Source organism: Uranotaenia lowii, chromosome 3 (genome assembly GCF_029784155.1).
Source record: "Uranotaenia lowii strain MFRU-FL chromosome 3, ASM2978415v1, whole genome shotgun sequence".
NCBI lineage: Eukaryota > Metazoa > Arthropoda > Insecta > Diptera > Culicidae > Uranotaenia > Uranotaenia lowii.
The window spans coordinates 343146119-343160279 of NC_073693.1; the positions used below are offsets into that span (position 1 = coordinate 343146119).

The window sequence follows — 14161 nt, forward strand, 5'->3', positions numbered from 1 at the left end:
GCCTGCTTTAAGCCGTACAAGCTGCGGTGGAGTTTGCACACGAAATCTTTCTTTTCTGGCACTGCGTACCCGGGGCGGCTGTCTCATATAGATTTCTTCTTGGAGGCTGCCGTTTAGGTAGGCATTCTTGACGTCCACATGCCTTACGTGGAACTTCCGATGACCCGCAATCGTCAGCAAGACCCGCAATGTCGATTGCATAGCTACAGGCGCGAAAACCTCTCCGAAGTCAACGCCAGACCGCTGCGCGAAGCCTTGGGCCACCAATCTGGCTTTGAACCGCACAGTCTGACCGGATGAATTCTTTTTCTCCTTAAACACCCACTTTGATCCGATGGCATGGCGACCTTCCGGTAATGGCACGAGAGTCCAAGTTTTGTTCGACTGTAGAGACTCAAACTCCTCGTCCATTGCTGCCACCCACTTTTCTTTGTGAACACTGTTTAACGCTTCCTTATAGGTTTTCGGCTGATATTCACTGGGCTTTGCCACCCCCACTATATAGTCATCCAAGTGTCTTGGTAACACTCCAGCATTGGATCGTCGCGTACGACGACACTCACTTTCACTATCACTTTCACTCATCTCAAAAAACTCTTCGACAGAACTATCTGCCTCTTCAAAACCGCGCAATAAGGGCTCTTCGCGCAAACTGCGCTCTTCTCCGTCACAAATATTCTCCTCCTGTTCCTCTGGAACCAGCTCCCTCTCAGGCTCTTCACCCGACGCCTGAGGAATTCCGCCGATAGTCACAGACTCACGTTGTGCAGGAACATCGGATTCCTTGTACGGACCCGAACCGAGCTCCAAAAATCGAGCATCTCGACTTATCACGATTTTGTTCGTTTGTTTATCGAGGAACCGATATGCTTTCGAACCACAAGCATACCCCACAAAAGTTAACTTCACGGACTTACTGCCGAGTTTTTCGCGCTTCACTTCGGGAATATGGACAAACGCACTACACCCGAACACTTTCAAGTGGCTAACGTCCGGCTTTTCACCACACCACAGTTCGAACGGAGTCTTATTCACAGCACGAGAAGGCAATCGGTTTTGGGTATAGGCCGCTGCCGCCACTGCCTCCCCCCAGTACTGTTTCCCGAGGCCTGAATCAAGGAGCATACAAACCGCCATTTCCTGCAAGTATCGATTACGGCGTTCGGCCACGCCGTTTTGCTGCGGCGAATAACCCGCAGTCAGCTGCATTTCTATGCCTTCGGCATTGTAGAAATCCTTCAACTCCTTATTCAAAAACTCCCCGCCACGATCAGAACGAATCACTTGTGGCTTTCTACCGAACTTATTCTCCACCATCCGAACGAAGTTTTTTATACAGTTCTTCGTTTCTGCTTTATTTTTGAGCAGATAGAGAATCAAATACCGACTAAAGTCATCTATTAACGTAAGAAAGTACTTATGTCCACCAGGAGTAACATTCCGCATAGGACCACACAAATCACTGTGAATCAGCTGCAAAGGTTCGGTAGTCTTCCGCTTTGCCTTTTGCGGGAACGGCAACCGTGCCATTTTACCCTCTAAGCACTCTTCACACACCAGATTTGTACCGCAGTCTACAAGCTTTAACCCCGTCACAAGATCACCTTTCTTAAACTCGTCAAACACTGAAGGATCCCGATGACCAAATCTTCGGTGCCATGTATGTTGGCAGTGCAATGTATGACACTTGCCCTGAGCAATCGCAACACTCTCTGATTGCTTCAGCACATACAACCCGCCACTGCGCTCTCCCACAGCAACCACTCGATCATCGTTGTACACTTTTACACTCTCCTTCGTAAACAAAACACTATACCCTTTATCCGCGATTCGGCTCACTGATAAAAGTCCACTTTCCAAATCAGGAACATAAAGCACTTTTTCTAGATTTACTTCGATGCACTTTCCACTGTTGTCTATTGCACTCACTTTTCCGCTTCCTTGTCCGTCCGACTTGGAGCTTTGCCCGTTGGCCATAGACACACTCACACTAAACGATTTATTCATCGTCTCGAAGAACTGCTTATCCGACGTCATGTGGCAGGACGCGCCACTGTCCACCGTCCACGAATGACGAACATCCGGCATCACACTGCAGTGCTTGGCCGAGAAACTAACAGCAGCTGTTTCTTCGGATTCCGCCACCTTCCTGGCTCTAGCTTGCTGTTTCTTCTTGCCAGATGGTTTGTTCCTTTCCCGGTTCTTCAAGGCTATCCACTCCGGACAATTAGCCTTAAAGTGCCCTGGCTCGTTGCAATGAAAGCAGGTTTTAACACTCGGTGCTCTCTGCGCTTTCAAAACTTGCTCCTCGGTCGAGCGCCCTCCGCCCCGATCCGACCGCTTTCGATATTCGTCCAACAACTTCGAACGAATGAGATCCATGGTGATATCGGCATCTGGGCGAGCTTCGAGTGCCGATATTAGAAAATGGTACGAAGCTGGCATGCTTCGGAGCACCATCGCAATCTTTAACTTTTCGTCCAGGTTCAATCCGGCTCCATCCAATCTGGCAAACAGCGCGTCAAGTTCCAACAGATGTTTCTCAACGCATCCTGTTTCCTCCAGCTTTGCATCACAAAGCTTCATCAGCAGGCTCAACTGGGAGCTGACGGACGTTTTTTCGTGACGCGTCGCACGCGCACTTTCGCAGTCCTTGATCAAAGTGTACTGGCTTTGATCAACACAAAGGCAAATTGTCGCTCGCGCTTTGCGATCAGCTGCGGTCCAAGCCCCTGTAACCGGCTCCGGCTTGACATCCACCACGCAATACCAAATGTCGTCTCTTGCCAACAACATTTCCATCTGGAACTTCCAGGTGGCGTAGTTACCGTTCCCCAACTTATCGATAGAAAATTTTCCGGCGTCCGCCATTTTCTTTTTCCGGGAACTGTACGCGACCAAACAAAGAACGTTCCGAAAAACTATTATTTCGACCGAAACAATCCGTTTTCACGATTTTCGACTGGGCCCATAACCTGTCGGTGCCCACGACCCGAGAACCCAACGCAGGGAATTATCTTTCGCGTGGAAATAGTAAAAAACCGGGAGGTCGAATAAAAACGCGTGGAATTTTATTTGCTGATTTCTTGCAACTGGTATCGAGTCAATATACGTCACACAGAAGGTGTGAACAAAAGTACATCGTGGTATGCGTTTATTGATTAGCGCACTCAGGGATGCCAGTTATCACAACAGTTCTGCCATACAAGTATTTTAACAGTTTTTAACAATTACATAACCTAACGACATATTAGAAATACTGTGAATTTGGAATTCACGATTCAACTAATGTATTTCACTGCTCGAATAATCGTTTGCTAAAGGTTTTTTTACGCTTCATGAAATCGTCGTTTAACTATTTAAGAAATCGTTTGGTTACAATCCTCATCTATGCGGGATGCTCATTATTGAATGGGTATGGGTGTTATCGGTGCAATCAGCTGACCGGACTGATGCACGTTTAGAGCTAGAACCTCAATTTATGGCATCTAACACAGCCCTACGCGCGAAATGGTTCGCTCAAGGTTTTAAAAGGGCCTGGGGGTAGTTGTTTGTTTTTCGAACAAACCCAGTTAAATAAACCTTTTTTTTAACTCTCATTGAAAATTGGATTTCGTGCAATGTTTTGCAGTCGCAGTTATCTGTAAAAAGGCTGTCTGAAAAGCGGTTAGCGTGTAGAATTCCGACAGATTTTACACTGATTTGACAGGTAGAACTAAATGTACGAGTTCGTACAAATGTCGCAGTCGAGTGCGCAGTTCATTCTAGTGCGCTGCGATTAATATTAATCGAAAAAAGGTGCGATTTTGTCCCAATACGACCATGGGACTGAAATAACTGTCAATTAATCACATACAAACGGACTGTACCGACTTTTTGGAACCCAGGGGATGAGTAACACCAGAGTGTTAAAATCCCAGAAAAACAAAAACAACTTTTTGGAACCAGAACTTTAGTTACTTCCGATTTCAATGGCATTTTGGTACCAGAACTTCAGGGCGACACTAATACCGTATTTGTTTTCTCCCCTCGTTCAGTGTTCCGCCATACCCGATAAAACAAACTCAAATCGTCGCCAGTGTATTCCCAAGCAACCAGAATTCCCTTAAAAAGGTGCCATAGAAGCTTAATCAGCTCTCGTTTGTGTCTGAAGAGAATGCTAATCAGCCCAAAATTTAAGTTCTTAAAGCTACTTTCAAGTTCGTTTAGGTGGCTGTAGAGAACGCTTTTCAGCTTCTAAGAGAATGTCAAGAAACTTCTACGCGCCGAAAAAAAAATCCAATTGACAGATTGCTCTGACAACCACATGTCAGATTGCTAGGTTGCCGGTCTATCATGGTCTATCTCATTGATTTTAATTATATTGTTTTGATTACAAAAGCTGCTTACACGCCTAGAGAATTGAACCGCTGCTCTCTAGGTTGCAATGAAACTCACCAGCCTCTCGACCAATCCAGCAATAGCTAATTGCCACTGTAATAATTAGTATTTAAACTTAATGTCATTTGAGATGATTGAGTGGGTTGGTCAATAGAAGGTACCTTATTTCGTTCAAAGGACTTTCAGTACACAATATGAATCATAACAAAAATTTGCATCATCAGAAATTTATTCGAATATCTTATTTAACATTTGTAAGAAAAATTCGAAAAAATCTTGAACTCCATTTGTAAATATCAGTACAGATATAAACAAAACAAATACCATGACAAGAAATTGACAGACATTTTTGACATGTCGCTTAGAATTCCCATATAGGTTCTTTAAAACACCTTCAAGTATCTTAATGGTGCGCTTTAGAATGTTACGCGAACGTTATCGACCTTCTTGAAAAACATTTTTGACATATCGCTTAGAATTTCCATATAGGTTCTTTAAAACACCTTCAAGTATCTTACTGATGCGCTTTAGAATGTTACGCGAACGTTATCGACCTTCTTGAAAAACATATTTCTGACATGTCGCTTAGATTTCCCATATAGGTTCTTTAAAACACCTTCAAGTATCTTAATGGTGCGTTTCGGAATGTTTACGCGAACGTTATCGACCTTCTTGAAAGAAGTTCCATTAAAAGCGCTTAGAAGTTCCGTTATCGATAGTTTAACCTTTCAAAGGGCTATGGAAGTTCCTGAGTAACTTTTACGCGACAAGAGTCACCTGAAGTTCCCGTAATACATTTTGTCAGCCAAATGTGAACTTCGGAGTTCGGAGTTAAGTAAAATCGCGACTTTTGGTTGCTTGGGAATTGCTATAATAAATACCTCACTCACTCACACGCTCTCTCGCAACACTGACAAAATTTTCGGAGCACTACCGCCCAATGGCAGTGCAACACCAGGTCAAAACCAGTGCAACACTGCCCGAATAAGCAAACAGTTTGACAGCTCCTAGTGAAGCACTAGTGCAACACTCGGCATAAACAAATACGGTATAAAATGTCAGCCCATGGTCACTACAGCTACCAAGGTTCTTAGATACACTAGGTTCTCCGACTTTCATATGGCGTATTTTTTTTTGATTCCGGATTTGGCTCTGAAACCGTCAGAATAAAAAAGCAAGTTTCGGGTTTCGAGTTATTCCATACGTAGGTGTGCGTGAGAACGAGCGCAATGTTTACATGCAGCTGTCATTTTGTTCTCCCTTCTGGATTTCTTCATTCGGTTCTTCACATCCGGATTGCCGTTTTTCGTGTCCGGATTGCACTGGACTGCAGATAGTACGATTTTGCTTGGCTGAGAGGTTCAAAATCGCGGCAATAATCATTTACCCGTTCATTATTTCAACTGTTTTGTTTTCAGCCAAAAACAGCTGTTTAATGTTTTGACAACAACGTTGAGAGTATTGGTGAACTTCTCGCAAAACTGACTTTTTTCTCAGGGCGACTCCGTCCCTTTTTCGAGCGAACCTAGGTTGCCTCTCGAGCAATAAATGAGCACGATGACAGCAGTTAGAGCGAACCTAGGTTGCCTCTAGTTTGCCTCCAGGTGAAAAAAATACGGTAATAGTAAGTAGGCGAGGAGTGAGCGGGGCTCTCAATGAGTTTGTTTATTTTTTGCTCAGCTTTTCTGGGGTTTGTTGGTAAACAAACTTCATGAGTTCCGTATAGTTGCATAGCCTACATAGCCAAAATGGCTGATTCGGGAATTCGTTATTCGGGAACACCTCCTGAATATATACCCACCTTGACAGCTACGGGTGTAAGCAGGAAAATGATTTGACATCTACCAAAAAATCGATCAACTTGCCCTGATTTGTCTGTAACTTTTGATCACTTTTCTAGATATTGTTTAGACACAAATTTTGCCCAGATTTGTGCTCAAAAGGCACAGATTTTACAGCCTGTAAAAATTAAATTTAGAAATCAAATAAATGTATCCATTAATGCAAGATTATGCTGGAAATCTTGCTTTTATGCATCAGTATTACGCCGATAATTGTACCTGCACGGCATCCCTGCCTCACGCTCTTTTTTGGTTTTAGTTTCGCATATGAAAAATCGTCCAATAATCGAAAAGCAATTTGTTTCGGTGTCAAACTTGTGACAAAAAATCAGTTCACAACAAACGCCGCTTCGGGCTGTTTACGACGGATTTCGGATTTTTCTCGCGAAATAGTTTCTTTTTTCGACTGCCGGTAGTCGCGTCTTCGTTTACCAATGGCTAACCGCACCGTGAAAGATGCCAAAAATGTCCACGGAACCAATCCACAGTACCTGATAGAGAAAATCATCCGTTCTCGCATTTATGATTCCAAATACTGGAAGGAGCAATGTTTTGCCCTCACGGCTGAGCTGCTGGTAGACAAGGCCATGGACATTCGGTTCGTGGGCGGTGTGTTTGGAGGAAACATCAAACCGACGCCGTTTTTGTGTCTAACGCTAAAGATGCTGCAGATCCAGCCTGAAAAGGACATTGTGGTGGAGTTTATCAAAAATGAGGAATTCAAGTATGTCAGGGCGTTGGGAGCTTTTTATTTACGCTTAACGGGATCTTCGCAGGATTGCTACAAGTATTTGGAACCATTGTATAACGACAACCGGAAGTTGCGACGTCAGAATCGTATGGGTCACTACGAGCTGGTCCATATGGATGAGTTCATCGATGAGCTGCTGCGGGAGGAACGCGTTTGCGATATAATACTGCCTCGAATTCAGAAGCGCCTAGTGCTGGAAGAGAACAACGAGCTGGACCCGAAGGTGTCGGCTTTGGATGATGATCTCGATGAGGAAATGCCCAGCGATGACGAGAATTTGGAAGAGATTGCCGAGGCGCTGAAAGCAAAGGAAAAGGAAAAAAAGTTGGAAACAATAAGAATTCGAGACAGCCGACGGGACCGGTCCGGCTCCAGGGAAAGGCAGGCAGAAAAGACGAAAGATTCCGGCGCCTACAAGGAACGGGGTGCAGATCGTTACCGGGATTATGACCGGGGCCGTGAGCGGGACTACGAGAGAAGAGAGTCAGTTTCAATACGATACTGGTTATTAAATTGAAGGGTGTAATTGATTAGTTTTTTTTTCTAAATTCAGGTCCCCGGATAACCGTTACAAAGATCGCGAGATGAGGGAGAAGGAGCGGGATCGAGAACGGCGACACGAAAGAGATCGCAATGATAGAAATGACGATCGGAACCGTGATAGGACCCGATACGATGACCGAGATAGGGACCGCAATCGTGAGCGGGAACGAGTCGATAGGGGCGGAGACCGGGGAGGACGCGAAAGAGACAGAGGAAATTACGAACGTGAAAGAGATCGCGAACGGGATTACGATCGACGAAGGCGCTAGGCGAAGGGCAATAAAGTTCTTGATGTTTCTCGTGTGTGAACACTCAATCAGGTGATAGCTTTTTTCAATCTTTAGAATAGTTGAGAACATTATTTTAATTTACGATTACGATTACTGAACATGATTTTTAAATGTTTGACTATTTGGGTTGCACTTTTTGAATCGTTAGCTCTCCGATTTTGAAACGAATGTTCATCGCTGATCGGTTTGCAGAGTTTTGGATAATGCTATGAACTTTCTCCTGGGTTGCCGTTCGCCATGTTGAGGTTGAGGGTTGTTCTGATACTTTCGGCGGTTTCGGAGCAACGGGTACTAGTGATATGGCTGGTGGTTTTGGTGTACGATCCAGCTGCCGCAGAAATTCGAGTTCTTCCTCATTGACTTGTTCGTTTGACGAATCTCGAAGATTGCTTAGTGCGCTAATGATGTCCACTGCGTCTACCAATTCTTCAACCATGGTATCATCCTGCGGCTCGATTTTTATTGAAACCGAGACTGGTTCTGGTTCAGGTTCCTCTAATCTAGGACGTTTAGCTGTGGGCGTTTCTATCGGAGTTGTTCGTTTGGAATTGTTTCTATACAGGGCATCTAGTAACGTGAGAGCCTTCTCCTGAATTCCGCGTTGCTGTTCAGCAGACGGCGATTCGGCGTTCGATCTCGGGGGTCGTTTTGGTTTCCTAATAGAAGGACCTGGAATAGGTTCCGGCACTTGTGGAACTGGTACGATTTCCACCTGAACAGTTTGTCGTCTGTGAACTATTGAGAAAAAAAAATATAATGATAGTTAAAAGAATTTTTGGTCATGAATTTACCATTTCTACTGTAGGTAGATGGGGTTTTGTTAAGACTAATCGAATCAGTTTCTTGTTCTGGTGAAGGCCATTCCTGTAAGGAATCGCCCGGCATCGAAGGTGGAACCCTGTAAGGTGTAGAGAAACTAGGCATAACGGGATACGTTGCCTCAAGCGATTGTTGGACCATTCCAGCCAGGTTGCTCTGTGACTCGAATTGTGCATCTTCTTCGGTTTTATATTCCCGAGATACTATGTGTACGTTTGCTTCATTCAGCGAATTTTCCTGAACTTCGTCAACGTAATAGTAGCAGTTCGATTCCTCATCAAATATCCTAGAAGGGGTTTGAACCATCAACAAATCTGACATAGGCTGAGAACAAGCAAGTGAAGCAGGAGGAGGCATAGTTGATGGTCCCGAATCATCAGTAGAGTTCCGAGCTTGCATCAACTTATAAGTTTCCGATATTCGCAGGATATTACTAGCAGTCTGTATGATTTCCTGAATACAATTGACATCGTTCGATACTTGTTCATTTGGCTCCTCAGGTAACCCTTCCATCTCATCCAGATCTAATGGTTCTTCTTTAATGTCGATGTCGTCGTCATCGTCTATGACGATCACTTCTTGATGCATCGATTTTCTCCGCCGGGGCAAAATTTCATCATCTTTCAACATATTGAACCTTGTTCTGAAAGGGTCGCAACTTTCCCACAAATCAAAATGAAGCTCTCCGTCGACTTCTGCAACGTGATCCCAACGCCATGCGTGAGACGGATAAACTGTCATTTCTTTAACGTGCTTATAGGGTATCTTATTATGCCTATTACCTCTCGAGTAGGTACGTTTTTCAACTAAACTTTTCTCAGTTCGGTTGACAACTTCCGGTTCTTCGGTGCAAGAACTCGTTTCCGTTTTAATCGGAATAATTCCGGAATTATTTTCATTAGTATCGATTCCGCTTTCGATATTACATGGTCCTGAGCTCGGAGTTTCGTTTACAACGGGTGATGACATTTGTTTACCATTGGGATTTGTTTCATGTAACTCTTCAATCACAAAATCTCCTATGTTGGTAACATACTTCACGTGCGATGAGTTATTACATTGGGCGACAAGCTTCTGTGCTAGCGAAGTCGGGATGATCGAACACTGAGCCTGAATTTCTGAATCTGTTGGATAAAAAATAATCACAAATTAGTTAACGAAAATACGAGTACAACTTAAACAATTCAATGAACTAACCTCTACCAGATTTTTCATCTTGTGCAGTAACCGGTACTCCACTATCTTGCATCCGATCTATCGCATCTTCGAAGTCAATCAGCGATGACGGTTCCCTGTAATAGTGATTGGCACTTGGCAAATTTTCAGTAGAATCATATTCATCTGAATCATTTTCATCGCATTGGAAATCCGTACCAGTCTGCTGTTGATCATTGCTCGTTTCTGAAACCTCGACCATCGATAATGGTTGTTGCTGCTGTTGAAGGTTAACTGCCGGAAGGTCCTCGGGATTGATCACAGTTATCTGGGATACTAGATTGTTACCGGGCAGGGAACAGGAGGGTGCCGGTATGAACTGTCCGAACGTCTGGTAGGAAGGCGGTTGCACATTGACGAAAGAATCAACTTGCGTTTGAACCGGTTGGTAATAAATTGTCGAACCGTATTGAATGCTCACCGGCACCAATTGTTGTTGCGGGAGAATTGTTTCAATAGCAGTAGATGGAACAGGTTGATAATTGTTGTTGGATTGATAACTGTGTTGTACTTCAGTACGCGGTTCAATGTTCAACGGCGGTTCCGGAGTTCTTACATTAGTAGGGTGGAAGTTACGAAGATCGCGAGTCAAGGAAGAAGCTCGTTCAACCTGACGATTAGCACCCAGATTAAGTTGATCCAAGCATACCGTTGTGGGTACGAGTTCAGTACTCGATTCTTCGACAATTCTACCCATAGGAGGAAGTTTTTGGAGAGAAACTGATTCGACGTAGGTTAGATCGTGATGCATCTCAACTTTTTCAATCATTTGATATTCATCAACGGTTTCTGGTTGCGCTTCTTGGAAATTTGTTTCGCTGGCATTTTGTTGCATCAGACACATTGTCCAGAAAAATAATGATCGAAATCGTGCTCGAAACTTTTCCAATGTGTTCTCGTAATCTGGATCAGTTTTCTGTAGATTTATCGGTTGTTCTTGACCCTTAAAATGCGGATAATATGCATTCAAAACAACTCCACGTAGCCCAATGATAGTGTCATAGTTAGGAGGGTAATAGAAACAATACCGGACGCTTGCAAGATATGCTTTAAAACTGGGATTCAAATGCACATTTAGGATTCCTTTAACGGTAGCTAGCTCTGATGCACTCAAAGTCTCCAAGTTAGATTCGATACCGAAAGAGCCGGCTGAACAGTTAAGCAGTTCTAGTATAACGTTGATGTGGTGGTTCACCAAAGCAGTATTGGGAGTTTGATTTCCAAATTTAAAATGATAGCAATATTTGAATTTTTCGTACAAACGTTTCTTGAAAGGACATCTTAAAGTGCTTGAAAATAATGGTACTTTCTTAACTTTCGGTGTTTTCTCCTTTGTACGCGATGTGGAAGGCTGCTGTTTATTGTTTTCTGTGGGAACACCATCTTTACGCATTTCCATGAATTTCGACATCCAATTGTCGTTGGTTACATTCGATGACAAATTCTTATCCCTTCGAGGGACGTCATCCAGTGTTGCGTCCGGATTTTTTTCCAGAAACCTTTCTATTGTGTAGTATCGGGTCCGACAGCTTAAGCGCGATCGGTTTGACATGACTTTGGCACAAGCAGCCCACGATATTTTCTTCGGACCTTCCTCCGTGAGATTTTCTTTGATAAAATTCATCAACCGCATATCATCCTCGATCGTCCAACCCGAGTGTTTGTTGACGTACTTCAACGTATGATGATAGCGAGCCCAAATTTGTCTTGTGCTTCTACCCGGCAGTAAGTTCGGCGGCATGAAACGAAAATCGTCACCTCGCTCCTGGACGTACGCCGTTATTATACAATCTTCCTCAGGGGTGAATTTGGCGTTTTTCGTAGGCCGCATCAACGTAAATTTATACCGATTATAGCATTGGACTTTATTTCTCAACGGCATGTTCTCCACGACTTTATTCCAGATTATATTTGATCCTATCCGATTCTCGTCCACCACGCGAATTAGCCGCGCATCCTCTTCAGCAGTCCATCGTTCGTGTTTGATCTGTGCAAGGTCGGAAAAAGTCGTCTGATAATGTACAAAACACTGATAACCGGATCTACCAGGAACCTCTTTCGCGATGCTACTCCAATCTTGTCGATTATACTTTTTTACAGCTGCCAACAGCTTTTTCTCCTCAGCAGCCTTCCATGAGCTTCTTACCAGTCCTGGGATCATATAATTATTCCAAATTCCAATGCACGAAGCAACCGAATGTCGACCACTTATGTTAATATTCGATATCCGCAGCCAGTCAAGCTCGAATTTTTGTCCTGGATAATTCGTTGGAAAATTCTTAACTTTCTCCCACAGTTCTCCAATGTCCTTGCCTTGCAGCGCCAAAAATTCCCGTCTCAATCGCTCGGCTTCCAACCCGTTGCCTAGCTTTTTTATCTTCAACTTATTCTCTCTCTCAATAAATTCGATTATTTGAGTTTTGACGCCTTTTAAAATGTTCACCTTGTCTTTTACCGTCCAGTTGGTATCGGTAATTTCGAACATATCTAACGGAAAAAACTCCTTGTAGACGTTTTTTCGGCGCAAATAATCGTCGTTGTGCGGTCCCGGGTACAGATCTTCATCTTTGAAGTAAGGCTGCCCGCAAATGTAGCCGGAAGTACGACTCTTCCCCACCTCCGGCTTCCGGGCGTTCTTGTATGCCTCCAGTTGCTGATCGATCTCGGACTGCCGTTCTTGGCACTGAGCCAGCAGAATCTCGAGCTTGTTGCGCAACGTTTTTAGCATGTTGTGATAGCCGCTGTTTAGATTCAGGGCATTATCGGTCGTTATGTTCACATTTTCACAGATGATGTCCTTCGCCGTGGCCGTGTAATCCACTTGTTCGATGTTGTATCTAGGCTGTTGGACGAAGTAATAAAGTAATTCAGAGATTGTGAGGCTATTTTCAACAAGAGTCTTGCTAGATCCCAACCTAACGACAATGGTTGAATACTGGGCAGCGGTGTTTAAATAGTAAAAGTTCAGAATTAGAAGACAAAAAATGCTTTTACCTCATCCCCGTTGGTTTCCTGGTCGCTCTCCGAATCGGTCTGCAAGCTAGAGCAGCTGTCCGACTCTGAGCTGGATTCAGCCATACTACCAGGTTTGGTTTTAGGCGGGTCACACACTTTTTAAAAACACGGTCCAAAAATGGCTACAAATTGTCATAAACAAAGTGAATTTTGCACAAATCCATCGCGAAAACGAACGAGAATTTTGTGAAATCAAAATAAAAACATCAATAATCCATCCGGTGCACGAAGCAAATATGTGAAGCATTTTTGAGTAAATTTGAACCATCATTGAGCGTATATCTAGCGTAACATTTCATGAGGGCGAAACCAGCAGTTGGTTCAACTAGAAAAACGCGTTTGAAATTTCGAAACATCTTATATCAAATGCTTTTAAAATAATCGACCACTTTTTGTTCAAAAAAATCTATAAATCTCGCGTGAGCTTTCATTACGTCGAATGAAACAAAATTTGAAAAACTGAGATATTCACTAAAAAAGCTTCATTATAACATTATTTACCTATATGATTGATGAAACAATCAATTTAAACCCTTTTAATGCATAAAATTTAAGACTATCAAAATGACGAATGAAACAAAACCATGCTTGCCCATTTCAATGTTGCTTACGTCCCTTCTTCCAAACGGCGAATGTGCAGAGGAAGAAAAACCTAGCACATTCGCTATGGATTCCATGAGAAAACAGTGTATACAGGTAGAGGTAATCAGAATATCAACCTGGCAATATTATTTCAGATTCTTGTTTTCAGGCGTTCTTAAATCGATACTCAAGGCTTTCGAACGCTGTACAATAATGCAGCAAGGAAAAGAAACCGAACAGCAGCAAACCTAACAACTAACAGCAGCAGCCTGCTGCTGTTAGCCAATCACCCGATTCACACAAAAAATTACGCATTCACTAATAAATTTACCGCTACACTCGATAACTCACTAATGGCGTATTTTTTTTTGATTCCGGATTTGGCTCTGGAACCGTCAGAATAAAAAAGCAAGTTTCGGGTTTCGAGTTATTCCATACGTAGGTGTGCGTGAGAACGAGCGCAATGTTTACATGCAGCTGTCATTTTGTTCTCCCTTCTGGATTTCTTCATTCGGTTCTTCACATCCGGATTGCCGTTTTTTGTGTCTGGATTGCACTGGACTGCAGATAGTACGATTTTGCTTGGCTGAGAGGTTCAAAATCGCGGCAATAATCATTTGCCCGTTCATTATTTCAACTGTTTTGTTTTCAGCCAAAAACAGCTGTTTAATGTTTTGACACAACGTTGAGAGTATTGGTGAACTTCTCGCAAATCTGACTTTTTT

The 14161-nt window shown here is 43.4% G+C and overlaps 2 protein-coding genes across 3 annotated transcripts; one reads left to right on the top strand and one right to left on the bottom strand.

The window, feature by feature from the left end:
• The first annotated feature begins 6541 nt into the window (after positions 1-6541).
• LOC129757543 (pre-mRNA-splicing factor 38-like) lies at positions 6542-7834 on the top strand. Its single transcript, XM_055754813.1, has 2 exons — positions 6542-7455; positions 7526-7834. Exons 1-2 carry the CDS (start codon positions 6656-6658, stop codon positions 7782-7784), a joined length of 1059 nt encoding a protein of 352 aa, XP_055610788.1. The 5' UTR covers positions 6542-6655; the 3' UTR covers positions 7785-7834.
• LOC129757538 (uncharacterized) lies at positions 7070-13059 on the bottom strand. 2 transcript variants are annotated; one of them, XM_055754807.1, is made up of 4 exons: positions 12834-13059; positions 9822-12681; positions 8597-9748; positions 7070-8540 (listed from the first exon to the last, which is right to left on the bottom strand). In XM_055754807.1, exons 1-4 carry the CDS (start codon positions 12915-12917, stop codon positions 7924-7926), a joined length of 4713 nt encoding a protein of 1570 aa, XP_055610782.1. In that variant the 5' UTR covers positions 12918-13059; the 3' UTR covers positions 7070-7923. The 2 variants fall into 2 exon arrangements, with proteins under 2 accessions (XP_055610782.1, XP_055610783.1); XM_055754808.1 differs by having other exon boundaries at positions 12755-12842.
• Between the last annotated feature and the right edge of the window lie 1102 nt (positions 13060-14161).